The 16,356-nt window shown below is 44.2% G+C and overlaps 1 protein-coding gene across 2 annotated transcripts in view; it reads right to left on the bottom strand.

The window, feature by feature from the left end:
• gosr2 (golgi SNAP receptor complex member 2) overlaps positions 1-9,209 on the bottom strand; it is a 93,341-nt gene extending 84,132 nt beyond the window's left edge. Inside the window, exon 1 of one of the 2 annotated variants that reach the window (XM_068013167.1) lies at positions 8,799-9,209. In XM_068013167.1, coding sequence (XP_067869268.1) covers positions 8,799-8,827 — 29 coding nt within the window. In that variant the 5' untranslated portion in view covers positions 8,828-9,209. The remainder of the gene's footprint in view (positions 1-8,798) is intronic. The other variant, XM_068013166.1, reaches the window with a different exon arrangement.
• Positions 9,210-16,356: the final 7,147 nt, after the last annotated feature.

Here is a 16,356-nt window from a genome sequence, read left to right on the forward strand (position 1 = left end):
AGTGAGGAAGATATGAACCACCCGCTCGCAGAATAGGCAAATATGTGGCAGATAGAATTTAATACAGACAAGTGAGAGGTGATGCATTTTGGCAGAAGGGGTACGGTGAGGCAATATAGACTTAATGGTGCAGTTCTAAGGAGTGTTCAGGAACAGAGGAACCTGTGGGGTGCATGTGCATCAACTTTGAAAGTGGCAGAACATATTCCAAGAGTGATTAGCAAAGCATATGGGATCTTGGGCTTGATAAATACAGGCATTGAGTACAGGGAAGTTATATATCTCTGGTGAGGCCCCAACTAGAGTATTGTGCCCAGTTCTGGTCACTCCACTTTAGGAAGGATATGAGGGTCCTTGAGAGGGTGCAGAGCAGATTTACCAGAATGGTTCCAGGGATGAGGGATTTTAGTTACAAAGTTAGGTTGGTAAAGCTGGGGTTGTTCTCTCTGGAGCAAAGGAGTTTGAGGGAAGATTCAATAGAGGTGTACAGGGTTATGACAGGCTTAGATAAGTTAGACAAGAAAAACTGTTCCCATTAACTGATGGTACAAGGACTAGGGGACACAGAGTAATAATGACCCGGAACGCACTGCCCACAAGGGTAGTGGAAGTGGAGACAATCAACAATTTCAGAAGGCAACAAACTTGCAGGGCTATGGGGATCAAGCGGGGGAGTGGGACTGACTGGATTGCTCTGCAGAGACCCGGCATGGACTCAACGGGCCGAATGGTCTCCTTCTATGCCATAAATGACTATGATCAGTCCACATGGAAGCCATCTAATCACTGAAAATATATTATTGCCCTTGAGAGATACAGAGGCAAACAACCAATAAGATTCTCAATAACAAATTTCATTTAGGAGAGGGTTACAACTGACACTTATATAGTCCCTCTAACATGGAAAATGTTCCAAAACACTCAAGAGAAAAAGACAAGGTAAGGGAATGGATTCTGAGCCATGGAGGGAGCGATTAGTAGTAACCAAAAGCTTAATCAAGACGACAGGTTTTGAGAAGGTTCTTAATGCTGGAGAGGAGAGAGGGAGAGTTCCAAATATTAGGGCCAAAGCACTGATGGGCCAATGGTGGAGGAAAAAAAGTGAGCAATACACAAAAGGTCAGAGTCAGCGGACCGACAGGTGTGGAAGAAGATACAAGGCTGAAGGATGTCACAGAGATAGGGTGGGATGTGCCCATGGAGGATTTAAGACAAGAACTGACTTGAAGTCAAGGTAGGTCAACAAGGGCGAGAGGTGTGCAGAACTTAGCACAGGACCAGATGTGGGTGGCTCAGCTTGCACTCTTCAAAAATTAATCTTAAATGAGGTTTTGAAAGCTGAATCTGGCAATTTGCTCACTTATGAAAAATTCAAATGTCAAGTAGTACAGGGTAAAAATGAGCAAGTAAGGAGTACTGAGCAAAGGCAGACACAATGTTTTTGCCAAAGGACAACAGACCTCTCTATTAAGTTACCAAGCAAGGTAACTGTTCTTGTTTCCAATTTCCAGCTTTATTGTTTGTACAATTTGACTTATCATGGATTCAACTCAACCCAATATCCTAAAGAAGATGGTCAGTCATAAGTAAAAACTACAAGATAATGAGGCAGTCCATTCCCATAAGCAGCAAGGTTTGGACAACATCCAGGCCTGGGCTGATAAACATCAAGTACAATCTGCACTACACAAGTGTCAGGCAATGACTGTCTCCAACAAGAGAGAAGAGGAGACGGGGGCGTAGTGGTAATGTCACTGGACTAGTAATCTAGAGACCTGGCCTAATACTCTGGGGACATGGGTTCAAATCTTACCATGGCAGCTGGTGGAATTTAAATTCAATTAATTAAAAAATTAATTAAAATCTGGAATTGAAAGCTAGTCATCGATGTTGACCATGAAACTACCATCCATTGCCATAAAACCCAACTGGTTCGCCAATGTCCTTTAGGGAAGGAAATCTGCCATCCTTACTTGATCTGGCCTACATGTGACTCCAGACCCACAGCAATGTGGTCGACTCTTAACTGCCCTCTGAAACAACCTAGCAAGCCAGCTGTACAAAAACCGCCACACAATGGTGAAAAGGAATACAACTGGACGGAACACCCAGCATCGACCGAGACAACAGAAACAACAAGGGAAAACCCAGCCCTGTTGACCTTGCACAGTCCTCTTTACTAACATCTGAGGGCTTGTGACAAAATTGGGAGAGCTGTCCCACATACTAGTCAAGTAACAGTCTGGCATAGTCATATACATAGAAACTACCTTACATCCAATGTCCCAGATACTACCATCACCATTTCTGATATGTCCCGTCCCACCGGCAGGACTCATCAGAAGTGGCAGCAGCACAGTAGTACACAGTTGAGAGGGAGTTGCCCTGGGAGCCCTGAACACTGACTCCGTAACCCATGAAGTCTCATGCCATCTAGTCGAACATATGCAAGGAAACCTCCTGCTGATTACCATCTGCTGCCCTCGATCAGCTGATGAATCAGTACTCCTCCACACTGAACACCATGGAAGAAGCACTGAGGGTGGCAAAGGCACAGAATGTACTCTGGGTGGGGGACTTCAATGTCTATCACCAAAAGTGGCTCGATCGCACCACTACTGACCAAGCTGGCCAAGTCCTGAGGGACATAGGTGCCCAACTGGGCCTGAGGCAGGTGGTGAGGGAACAATCTACTCGACCTAATAAAAGCAAAATACTGCGGATGCTGGAAATCTGAAATAAAAACAAGAAATGCTGGAAATTTGCTGAGTATTTCCAGCATTTCTTGTTCGAATCTACTCGACCTTGTCCTCACCAATCTACCTGTTGCAGATGCATCTGTCCACAACATTATTGGTAGGAGTGACCATCGCATAATCATTGTGACAATGAAGTCCCATCTTCACACTGAGGGTGCCCTCCATCGTGTTGTGTGGCACTACCACCGTGCTAAATGGGATGGATTCAGAACAGATGTGACAGCTGAAAACTGGGCATCCATGAGGCACTGTGGGCCATCAGCAGCAACAGAATTGTATTCCACCACAATCGGCAACCTCGCCACCATCTGCAAGGCACACCAGGAGCAGGGTAGAATACTGACCAATTGCCTGAATGGATGCAGCTGCAGCAACACTGAAGAAGCTCGACACCATCCAGGACAAAGCAGTCCTCTTGATCAGCAGTCCATCCACTAGCCTAACCATGTCTAGCCTTCACCACTGGAATACCTTAGCTGCAATGTGTACTATTTGCACTGCAGCAACTCATCAAGGCTTCTTCAGTGGCACCTCCCAAACCCGTGACCACAAAAACCTAGGACAAGGGCAGCATGTGCTTGGGAACACCATCACCACCATCCCGACTTGAACGTACATCGCTGCTCCTTCATTATCGCTACGTCAAAATTCCCAAACTCGCTACCCAACATCACAGAGAGCACCATGACCACATGGATTGCAGAGTTCACGAAAGCAGTCCACCACCACCAAGGGCAACTCGGGATTAACAATAAATACCAGCCTTGCCTGTGATTTGACAAGTGCCACTGACTTGTTGAGATGATGTAAGCCAAAGAGATTCTATTGGAATGTGCCCTCGCAATCAGACTGTTGAGACCAGAAAATATTTTTCTAGTCTCCCAAATACAGGCTTTGCATTAGTTTTCATTGCTCAGACAATTTTTAAAATAGCAGTATAAAGTCAAAATGGAAGAGAAGTAATAACGTGCAGGCCATTTTAAGCATACCGGCAGCAGTGGCAAAACATTAGAGACAGAAAGTGTACAAGTGGGATGAATGGGAAATTGTATCAATGGGCATGAAATACATAACTCAAGTTCTAAGACACAAGGGAGTTATTCCATTATATAACAAGCAGTCACGTAGTCATGTTTAGAATTCTTGGTGTTCTATCCTTACACAGTCTTGTCATATTAGAGAATAAAGCAGCATCGTTGCCAGAGTTTGTCTCATTCCTTTGTAGACCAATATTGCAGTAAAAGCATTTTTCAAAAGGGAAAAGGGGAGACTGAGTCCCACTCTAGCTAGGCCCACAATACAAAACTGACCCCCTATCTCCAGTTGAAGGGAGGCAACATCAGATGGATGTAAAGTAAAACAAAGAAAACCGTTCCTTAATAGTTTTGGCTTACTTCAAGCAGATTAACAGGTGCCGAAATGTTGCTATGATCTCAGGTTGTGATGCAATGATTCCACTGGTGGTCCATTATAGAAATAATCCATTTAGTGTAGCCACTGATACTGACACAATGCACGTCATACACCTACAGAACATCTGGTGAATGGCGAATTACAGGTGTGCAACGTCCCATATTGATTAAGGATCAGTAGGATGTTTGTTGGATGATCCAAAGCAGCTGCAACTCATTCATCAGCTGCTTTCAAAGTTTTGGGGCAAGTGTATGCATGATACAGACACAGTATACCAGACTGAAATCTGGGAGATATCGGTGCAGCAAGGTACAATAGAAGGTGACAGAGATAGATAAAAGATCTATCCTTTATAGCTCCACAAACAAACATATACACAACTGGATTGCTTATGGCTGCTCTTTCATAGAAAACAATACCCTCACAATGCATCATTTTTGTAAAGCTGAGAAATATTGTTTGTAGGGGTGTCAGTGCATTCATTGTAGCCTGTGATGTAGTGTATTAGACAACTTACATTTAAATACAATAAACACAAAAACATCCCAAGGCAGGATGTGATTGACAGGTGAACGGATGCTAAGTCAGAGAGAAATTAGAAAGGGTGTCCCAAAACTTTGAGCATGCTTTTAAAAGTGAGAGAGTAGGCAACTGGCAGCTGATGACTCGCATCAGTAAATGGGAGGGCGAAGGACAGGGGAGAGGCACTAAAGACCAGAGTCATAATATCAAAGGGAAAAGTGATACAGGGCTAGAGGAAGTAGCAGGAATAGGGCAGAGTGGAGCTGTGGAGGAATTCAAAAAAGAGGATTTTAACCCCTAATGCATTGAATTAAAGAAAGCCAATAATAGGTTAGTGAGGATGGGGAGGTAACTGGCAAGTGAAATTAGTGTAGGATAGGAGAGGGGCTGCTGCAATTGAGTTTGTGGAGGATAGAAATCTGGCAAGGAGCGTTTTGGGATAAATCAACCCTAGAAGTGACAAAAGCATGAAGAAAGGTTAGCCAAGGGAATGAGGCATGGCATGTTGTGGAATTGGATGTAAGCAGCCTTGGTGATGAAGAGCATATGGGGTTTGAAGCTCAGGTCTGGGTTAAACAGGACACCAAAGTCTGGCATGTCACTGATTTTGGGGTCACACACAGCAGCCCAACAAGATGAAGGGTCACTGACCCGAAACGTTAACTCTGCTTCTCTTTCCACAGATGCTGCCAGACCTGCTGAGTGAATCCAGCATTTCTTGTTTTTGTTTCAGATTTCCAGCATCCGCAGTATTTTGCTTTTATATTATTAAGATAAAACTTTCCACAGTCTGCTGGTTACAAGATGTGAAAGGAGTTTGGGCAGTTTCAATCTTAGTTCCTTTTAGAACTAAGCCAAAAGCAAAAAAACTGCACCAAGCTAATACCAAATTAGCAAGCCTGCTCCAAGAGGTCACAAGATGCCTGGTATAGAAAATGAGAAAATGCTGTTAAATTGAGAGATGCTGTCTCGAGCTTGGGCAAATGAGAAGATCTTTATTTCTAATACGATATGCCTGGGAGCGTCTGATTGGGATACCAAACACCCAAGATGGAAAATATTCCATTCTGTAGTACTATTATTCTTCACCTAAATGATCAGAAATTTTGCAACCAAATAAAATGTACTCCAAGAATAAAATAATTTGCGCTGTGATTGCAAACTGCTGTTTGAATGTGAAGATATTTGCATTAGTGCAGCGTTTACAAACCAGAGAACTAGTTTTACACAATTTGAACAAAGTGTCTTTCATTTTCATTGCAGAAAGTGCAGATTTCCACAGAGATTACACTTTAATTTACAAAGTCTGCACTTCAAAATACCAACAGGTTTTCACTATGTAATATTTTTGGAACTTAATTTTTCAGTTACAATTCATTTCACAGGATCAAACTAAAAGAGGTTATTCCCTGTAATATGCAGGCGCAGTGGTTAGCACCGCAACCTCACAGCTCCAGCGACCCGGGTTCAATTCTGGGTACTGCCTGTGTGGAGTTTGCTAGTTCTCCCTGTGTCTGCATGGGTTCCCTCCGGGTGCTCCGGTTTCCTCCCACAGCCAAAGACTTGCAGGTTGATAGGTAAATTGGACATTATAAATTGTCCCTAGTATAGGTAGGTGGTAGGGAAATATAGGGACAGGTGGGGATGTGGTAGGAATATGGAATTAGTGTAGGATTAGTATAAATGGGTGGTTGATGGTCGGCACAGACTCGGTGGGCTGAAGGGCCTGTTTCAGTGCTATATCTCTAAATAAAATTTTAAAAAACTGCAATACAAATCACATGCTTCAACAGCACTGCTGGTTCTGACTTGTAACATTGTGACATTCATCGCTCTAGATTGAGCTTGTGAGTTAGCCCTACTACTTGTTTCTGTGGAACTCGTATTCCACTCAAATTGCAGAACCACATGGAAATTGTTGAGCATAAAGCAATTGCCTATTTTCCAAATTTACCTGGTTTACAGTACAGGCACAAATACCAGACACATATAGAAATTGGAATAGCAGCAACAACTTGCATTATCCTTCATTACGAGAGGAATTGAAAATAAAAGGAAGGATGTGATGCTTCAGTTATTTAAGGAAGGATGTAAATGCATTGGAGGCGGTTCAGAGGAGGTTTACTAGATTGATACCTGGAATGAGTGAGTTGTATTATGAGGAAAGGTTGGCCAGACTGGGCTTATTTTCAAAGGAGTTTAGAAGAATGAGGGGAGACTTGATTGAAGCATATAAGATCCTGAACAGTCTTAACAAGGTGGATGTGGAAAGGATGTTTCCTCTTGTGGGTGAGTCCAGAACTAGAGGGCACAGTTTGAAAATTAGGGGTCGCCCTTTTAGGACAGCGATGAGGAGAAATTTTTTCTCTTAGAGGGTTGTGCTACTTTAGAACTCTCTGCCTCAGAAGGTGGCGGAGATGGGGTCATTGAATATTTTTAAGGCAGAGGTAGATAGATTCTTGTTAGGTAAGGGAATCAAAGGTTATCGGGGTAGATGGGAGTGTGGAATTCAAAACACAAACAGATCAGCCATGATCTTACTGAATGGCGGAGCAGGCTTAAGGGGCCGAATGGCCTACTTCTGCTCCTAATTCGTATGTTCAGATAGCACCTTTAATTTGTGAAAAAATCCCAGGAGCGCAATCAGACAAAAATTTAGTAAGAGCTAAAATATATTAGGATAGGTAACAAAAAACCTGGTCAAAGAACTAAGTTTCAAGGAGAGTCTTAAAGCAGAAGAAAGAAGTGAAAAGGCTTGGGAGGGAATTCCACAGCTAGACTGCTGAAGGCACAGCCGCCAGTGGAGCGAAGGAAGCAGGAGATGTACACGAGGTTAGAGTTGAAGGAACATAGAGTTCTTGAAAGGCTGGATGAGGTTAGAGAAATAGAGAGGTGCAGTGCCATGGAAGGATTTGAACATCCAGATAAGAATTATTAAATTGAGGCTTTGTGGACCAGGAGCCAATGTAGCTCAGCGAACACAGAGGTGAATGGGATGGTACAGGTGAGGATTTAGGCAATAGAGATTTGGTTGAGCTCGAGCTTATGAAGGATGGAAAAAAAGCCAGCCAGATGATCACTGGAATAGTCAAGTCTGCAGGTTAAGGACAGATAAGGATTTCAGCAGATGGTATGGGGGTGGGGAGAACTGGGGGAAGACATGCAATATTACGGAAGTGGAGGTAGGCAATCCTGGTGAGGAACAGGATAAGGGATTGGAATCTCAGATCTGCGCAAAAGGATGCCAAGGTTGCAAAAAGTTCTGGTTCAGGCAGCTAGTGTCCAGGGAAGGAGATGGAATTGGTGGCTAGGGAAAGGAGTTTGTGGTGGGGGCCAAAGACAATTGCTTCAGTCTTTCCAATATTTACTTGGAGGAAATTTCAGTTCATCCAGAATGGGATGACTGAACACAAACCCAGCAGAGGGGGTCATGTGTTCTGGTGGTGTTGAGGTACAGCTGAGTGTTGTCAGCATACAAGTGAAACCTGGTCGTGTCTTTGCATGATGGAGCCAAGGGGAAGCACGTAGACGCAAATTAGAATGGGGCCTGAGGATAGAACTTTGGGGGACTGATAGCACACAAGCAATCTTAAAGACTACTTGGTTTTTTTGGGGGGGAAGGGGTGGGGAAGGAAGAGACTACATGGGTGGGCCAAAACAAAATTACAGTCCGATATTTTGGTGATATCCTGAAATCATTTATCCTGCTAAATAAGAGATATTGACAGCTACCTAGAAAAAAGTAATAGCTTTGCTCCACCACCTCAGAAAGGAAAAATGAATAGATTAGGATAACTAAAAATACCCTCTAAAAATAAAATGAAAATTGTAGTAGAGCCCAGAACTCTCAGAATCTTACACCACAGAAGGAAGCCATTCGGCCCATCATGCCTGTACTGGCTCTTTGGGAGAGCTATCCAATTAGTCCCACTCCCCCCTCTTATACAATGTTTTTTTACAAGTATTTATTCCAATTTCCTTTTGAAAGTTACTGCCGAATTTCCTTCCAGCGTCTATCTGGAGCTGAGGGGAAGCCTGAAGAGTCTCAGGCCCCGGACACCATCCCACTGCCAATCGCAGCCCCGCTCAGCGGCCGCCACTTACTTGTTGGTCTGGTGATAGAGCGTCTCCATCCTGGAAGCGAAAGCGGAGCCTCGGTGATGGGAACCAGGGCCTGTCCTCGGTAACGGGGGGACCAGGAGCCGGGGCTTGTCCTCGGTGACAGGGGCCCGGGAGCCGGGGCCTGGCCTCAGTGACGGGTGGACCAGGAGTCGGGGCCTGTCGTCTCCTGCTCAGGAACACGTCAGCAACCACTCCGTCAAGCCCCCGCCGCCACAATGAATAATCGGCAGCGAGGGAAACGGCCGCCTCAGCACTCCAACATTGAACTGGTTTATTCTGCTAGTGTCGCTGTGATTTTATTTTTTTTATGAATCCTCCATCATCGTCCACCTCTCAACGGCGGGAGATAGGGCAGATTCTGCCGGCGTCCTCAGCGGACACCTCACAGTCCTTAGGCCCCCGCTTAGTCCCGGGATCCCAGAGTTAGTAACAGCGAAATAAAAGCAAAATACTGCAGATGCTGGAAATCTGAAATAAAAACAAAAACTGCTGGAAAATACTCAGCAGGTTTGGCAGCATCTGTGGAGAGAGAAGCAGAGTTAACGTTTCAGGTCAGTGACCTTTCATCAGAACTTAGTAACAGCGAACCTGCAGACAACAGAGCTCAGGGGCAGCTCCAGCTCAGCTTATGCAAGATAGATTTTGTCCTGTTGCTTTAAGAGCCATAGCCATTGCAATGTGTATCAATAATACTTAATTTAAATAAACCTTTCGGCATAAAATATAAATAACAGCACCAAAGTAAAATACTGCGACTGCTGAACATGTGAAAAAAATGCTGCAAATACCCAGCAGGTCTGGCAGCACCCGTGGAGAGAGAAACAGAGTTAACATTTCAGGTCAATGAACTTTCATCAAACCTCATTCTTTTTCTGCTGTGTTTAGTAAGTTTTTATCCCATAGTACCCCAACTTCCATATATTAGAATGTTGTATCTCTTAGTGAGATACTGGTATAGTGAAGCTTCTGAAGGAGCAGTGTAACTCAGACAGCAACTTCCTGATTTCTGTGTTCAACTGCGCATGTGTAGTCACCAGAATTTGCCACCCAATTTAATTTTAAATAATGGTGAGTCAGCATTGATCGCCTCACCATTATTTCCATTGCAAAATCCACACCATTAAGGCAGGTTGTAGTATAAGGGCCTGAAGGGTTCATCTTAAGACGGTGTAAAGAATACCTCCTACCATAATCATGTAACAGATCACATGTGAGAAAGACTCAAGAACAGATGCAGCATGGCCTTTGGAGGAGTCACACAGGCTAGTGTGGAGTATAAATAGTTATAATGCAATAAAGATTAATGTTTAACTACTACAGACTAAGAATCCCTCTGATGGGATTAAATAAGGTGGCAGCGGTGGGATTGAAAACAACAGAAGTTCTTAACATCCTACGCCCAGAAGAAAAATTTGAAGCAACTAGTTGAAACGGTCTGACCTGGAAAAAAGTGCCAAAACTACAGATCTCGAGAACAGTCTGAGAGAAGCTCCACCGGACAGAAGTGTGGTTGCCTGCAAATGAAATCCATCGATTGGGTGAGTTACAGTGTTGATAGTCGAGCATCCTACGCAACAGGTTGTTAACTTTATTAACTAAATTGAGTCATATTTGCAAGTCACTGCAAGACAATGGCTGGAAAGTTCAAATAGAGTCCAACAAATTCATCAGGTGCAGAGGTGAGGTGAAGGATGCATCTATGCACACCAAAATTGCGAGCAAGGTTGGCCATAACAGAGTCCCAAGGGTAAGAGGATGAAAATCTTCTTCAAACACAGAAGACATTTTACCATAATGGATGGTTTATTGATATATGACGAGAGACAGACTGGTGATTCCAGAGTCACTCAGAGCAGATATCTTGGAGAAAATACAGGAGGGTCATATGAGCATAACTAAATGTGGAGCACAGGCTCAAGTGTGGTGGCCAAGAATCTGAAAGTTTATTGAAGAACAGATTTCAAATTGTATGTGTAGTTCACAGACAGGATCAGAAAGGACCTCTAATTTTGACCCAATTCCCAACTAGGCCGTGGGAACGGTTGGCAATGGATTTATTCTTCTTTGATGGAAGATCCTATCTAATTATAGTCCATTACTTCTCAAGATGGATCGAAGTTAAACAGGTGTACGCAACAACAACTGAAGCAGTCATCAGAGTTTTACAAGACGTTTTCGCAACACATGGGATACCTGATCAGATAGTGTCCGACAATGGACCACAATTTGTAAATGATTAATTCACACACTTTACGGAAAAATGTGGATTCATTCATCTAACACGTTCTCATAGGTATCCACAATCTAATGGAGAAGCTGAGCGAGCAGTCAGGACTATTAAAGCAATGTTGAAGAAGATCAAGATTTCCAATTAGCACTTCTGACCTACAGAACTACTCCGTTATTATGCAGATTAGCACCATCCAAACTCTTAATGGGAAGAGAACTCCAAATGCTACTTCCAATTCTACCCAAGAAATTACTTCCAGGGTTGCAAAGCAAGGATTATGAGAGTACAAGACAAAGAAAAGTTTTATTGAAAGAAACAAGCCCATAATTATAACAAGAAATACCATACCAGAAACCTACCGATGTCAGAAGGGCAAAAGGTATGGACACAAAACCAAAACAGAGAAGGAGTAATTCTCCAGAAAGACGAGAATCAACAGTGATCTTATTTACTAAGAACTCCAGATGGCACTAATCTGCATAATACGAAGAAATAGAAGAAATCTTATTTACAGCAAAGCCATCAATCAGTAATACATTTAGACAAATGTTGAACTGGAAATTCAGAAAATACCGAATGCTACAAACCTCAGTGAAAGCCGTCCAAGTCAAGATACAAGAGATCAGAGAAAGACACCAACCTTCCACATCTGATAACAACAAAATCAGGGAGAGTTGTGAAGCCTCCTGACAGATTGAATCTATGAAGTCAGAGACTTGGGGGGAGATGGGGTAGTATGTAAATAAAAAAGTGAATGTATGTAAATATTGTTACACCAGTGTGCTTTGTTGAATGATAATTTTCTTGAATCCACTGACTGGAGATCTGAATTTATATTTTTTTAAAGCCAGTTTTCAAAGACAAGCTGCCAGAAAAGTCATCCTTTCAGCTTTAGATGATCACCTAGTTTGCTACACTATTCTGCGTTGCAAAGGACTGTGAGGAGTGCAACAAAATGTCTGCTCAGTCCCCAGCAAGAACCAAGGCCCAGGAAGTTTAAAGGAACTACCTGTTCTCTTAGCAAGCAGAGAAATATTGCTAACTGCCATGTTTGAATGACTGAGTGACTGTCATGTGACAAGCCCTTCCCCATCTGTGGTTTTTAAGATGGTGTTTTTCTCTGCAGCAGACGAGACGCAGATTGACTCTGACATGAGTGGGTCTCTCTCTCTCTCTGTCTCTCCCCTTTCCAGCTTGAAAGTTTTCAAATCCTGCCTAATGACTGACCACCTTTGCATACTCCGGCTACAATCAGAAGGAGGAAATCATCCGCACCAGTGTCTCCAAGATACTCACTGAATCAGTCATCTACCTCTTCAAACTAAAAACCTCAGGACAATTGAATTCAGCTAGAAGCCAGCTGAGTCACCAAAATCCACAGACTGTATACCTTTTTTTATGGACACTAATTCAACCAATCTATCTTTCCCCGTTCTGTAACCTATTTGTGTGTGTGTGAGAGAGTGAAAGTTGGCACATTGTTTGTTATTTTATTGGTAGGTTTAGGTACAATAAAGTTAACCTCTTTCATTGATAACTCAAGAAAACCTGTCCGATTGGTTCTTGTTATGATCATAGCAAGTAAGTAATCAAACACCTACTGAATTGGCCAATTAAACCTTTTGAGGTCTAACAAGGGTGGCACAGTGGCGCAGTGGTTAGCACTGCACCCTCACAGCTCCAGAGACCCGGGTTCAATTCTGGGTACTGCCTGTGCGGAGTTTGCAAGTTCTCCCTGTGACCGTGTGGGTTTCCGCCGGGTGCTCCGGTTTCCTCCCACAGCCAAAGACTTGCAGGTTGATCGGTAAATTGGCCATTGTAAATTGCCCCTAGTAGGGGAATTGAGGGGATGTGGTAGGAATATGGGATTAATGTAGGATTAGTATGTGGTTGATGGTCGGCACAGACTCGATTGCCCGGAGGGCCTGTTTCAGTGCTGTATCTCTAAATAAAATAAAATAAGGAGAGGGAAAGCCCTTCAACACATCCTCACTTTTTTTATTTCTTTGGGGGATGTGGGTGTCACTGGCTATGCCAGCATTTATTGCACATCCCTAATTGCCTTTGAGAAGGTGGTGGTGAGCTGCCTTCTTGAACCGCTGCAGTCCTTGTGATGTAGGTACACCAACAGTGCTGTTAGGAAGGGAGTTCCAGGATTTTGGCCCAGTGACAGTGAAGGAACAGCGATATAGTTCCAAGTCAGAATGGTGTGTGACTTGGAGGGGAACTTGCAGGTGGTGGTGTTCCCATGCATCTGGTGCCCTTGTCCTTCTATGTGGTAGAGGTCACAGGTTTGGAAGATGTTGTTGAGGGAGCCTTAGTGAGTTGCTGCAGTGCATCTTGTAGATGGTACACACTGCTGCCACTGTGCGTCGGTGGTGTGCCCATTTTGCACCTCATAATCCCTGAACTACATAGAGGAAAAACAGCTAGGTTCCACTTCTTAATTACCCTCCACTCCAGTGATTTCCATCAGAAGTCTGATGTCTGTGGACATTAGGACAGATCATTCTCAGTTGGATGCCCACCATGATTCAATAGCCTGCTGTCATCCAGTGTCTATCTCACACATGAAGGCCAGGATTTTACGGGCCCTCCTGAGGCGGGGTTGGAAGCGGAGGGTGGGGGGGTGCCAAAGAGTATCGCGATGGGTGTTGGTGGGGCGGCAGGCCATCGCCTCCCCATTGCCCAGCGAGCTTCCCAGGAGCAGGATAGGCCAACGACAGCCTTCCTGCCCAGAGGCCATTGAGATCCTTAAGTGGCCTATTAAAGGCGTCATTCCACTGCTGCTGGGATCTTACCAGTGGTGTGGGTGGAGGGGGCGTCTGCCGCACAGGGAGGTTGTCTTATAAAACGAGGCGTCCTCCCTGCAGGCTTGGGGGTGCTTTTCCTTCATGGACAATTTGTAGCCGGAGGACTCCCACCAGGAACGACTTTACCTCCCGAGCCCACCTCCCCCACCACCTCCCCGGACTGAAAGACCATACTCCCCAGCCTTCGGGACTGGCACCGGCTGTTAAACTCCAGAAATTTTGTTATGGAAGGATAATGCTGGAGCCTATCTTTACTCAGTTTCACATTTATTGTACATAATAAAAGGATTACAAACATGTTGTTCCTCACCCAACCCCTCCACCAGTCTCTGTAAGTGTCTGCTTGTAAGTGCTCAAGTAACACCCCAATTAACACCCTCCATCTGCATTAAAGGCCGGCTAGGGTCTGTAAATGAAACCCGACCCCACCCGAGCCCGACAGAACCGCATCCGACCTCGAGCCCGACCCAGCCTGAGTCCTTTAATCTTTTCCCGTGCCCGACCCGACTCAACCATCAGTTAACGTTGCTTCCGTTTTTCATTTTGCTGCTTATCTGCACAAGTTTAAATAACTGTAACTAAGCAACCTTACAAGTACAAAAAGTACATTAACATTAGAGCCGCTTACCGGAAGTGTTGATAGAGTGTGACCGACCTGGCCCGACCCAACCCAAGCCCGAATGCCGGATCCGGAAATGCGACCCGACCTGAACCCGACACATGTCGTTGGGTCCCGTTGGGTTCAGGTCAGGTAGCCATGCGCTAAGCTGCATATAATCAAGCAATTGATACACAATTAACAGATTAATACTGGTGACCCCACCTCACCTACCTCTGTTCCGGGGTTCCACCGCTGGGCCTGGGTCCGAGGCCTCTGTAGTACCGGCAGTGGCCAGTGCTCCCAGTACTACTGAGTTGTGGCCCTCTGATTGACTGGCAGCTCTTGGAGATGGGATCCCCATCCCTTTAAAGGATGGGGATCCCACTTCCTATGACTCAAAAAGACCGGAGGATTGCTCCTGAGGGAGGGAAAGGAAAGGCCAAGCCAGGGTGTCAGCTGCCTTTTTGGCCCAGTGCCGGGAGCGCTCCTCCAGCAGAAAATCCAGGCCGAAGAATGAGGTATCAGCACTGAGGAAGGGCTTTCGGGTGGATGTAAAAGATCTCATGGTAATATTTTGAATATAAGATGAGGAATTTTCTCTTGTCTACTGGTCAATATTTATCCCTCAACCAACAACACTAAAACAAATGATCTGGTAATTGTTTGTGGGAGTTTGCTACATGTAAATTGGCTGCCACTTTACCGACATTACAACAGTTACTACGCTGCAAAAGTACTTGATTGGCTGTAAAACACTATGGGACATCCTGTGATTGTGAAAGGCACTATATAAATGCAAGCATTTCTTTTTTTTCCTTTTTGTTGTAGAATGGTCAACTCCCATGGAGTGAGATCTTACCATGATCTGCCAGCTTAAGGAACAGAGGAGAAAAAAGGGGAAACAAAAATAACAATTGCCAAGTTCCGCAAAGGAATTTCAGCAAAACAATTACAAATTTCACATACCCAAACTTGAAGTTTGGAGTTGGTATAGCAAGTTGGATGGAGGAGGGGAAGCACTGCTGGAAAGGGAGTAGCTGAATGTTATCAAAAGAGGAGATTTGACTTGGGATGGTGAGAGATATGAGTCAGTTTGGGTGGAAAAGTGTGACGCAAAAGGAAATTAATAATTGTGAATTGTTGCAGACCATCTGGGCAAGAGGAGGAAATTGATATGGAATTATTTGAACAAATATAAAAATGCATTGGAGAGAGGATGGAAGATAACTATGAGGCTTTTAATTATACTGATTTAAAATAGAATGGAGAAGGGAGGGAGGATCTTCTGAAAGGTCATTTCATGGAGAAATGAACAACTGCACTGGACATAATCGGGAGAGATTCCACATTCCCAGTGGGAAGCTGTAGTCGCATGGAGTATCTGTTGGAGAAAGAGCTAACTGTAGTCCTAAAGCTCTGGCCTGCACTTGCTGTAAATGTGCCTCCCCATTAATAGTGCAGGAATCACCATTCATTTGTCAAAAAAGGCATTGCTTTCATGAATAGAGGAGGAGAATGTAATACCAACTGTGACAATCCATGGGAATAACCCAGCAACAGCAACAACAAATTCTATTTATCTAGTACCTTTAATCATAAAGCACTTAACAGGCAGGTTAGGAGACAAAAATCGACATCAAGCTAAAGAAGGAGCCATTAGGACAGGTGGCCAAAATCTTGGTCAAGCAGCTAAGTTTTTTGTTATTCATTCATGGGATGTGGGTGTCACTGGCAAAGCCAGCATTTATTGCCCATCCCTAATTGAACTTGTGAAGGTGGTGGTGAGCTGCCTTCCTGACCCTCTGCAGTCCTTGTAGCGAGTTGAAACGAGCCTCCTCAAGGAGGAGAGAGAGGTAGAGAGACAGAAAGGTTTAGGAAGGGAATTCCAGAGCTAAG

This window comes from Heterodontus francisci, chromosome 33 (assembly GCF_036365525.1).
Source record: "Heterodontus francisci isolate sHetFra1 chromosome 33, sHetFra1.hap1, whole genome shotgun sequence".
NCBI lineage: Eukaryota > Metazoa > Chordata > Chondrichthyes > Heterodontiformes > Heterodontidae > Heterodontus > Heterodontus francisci.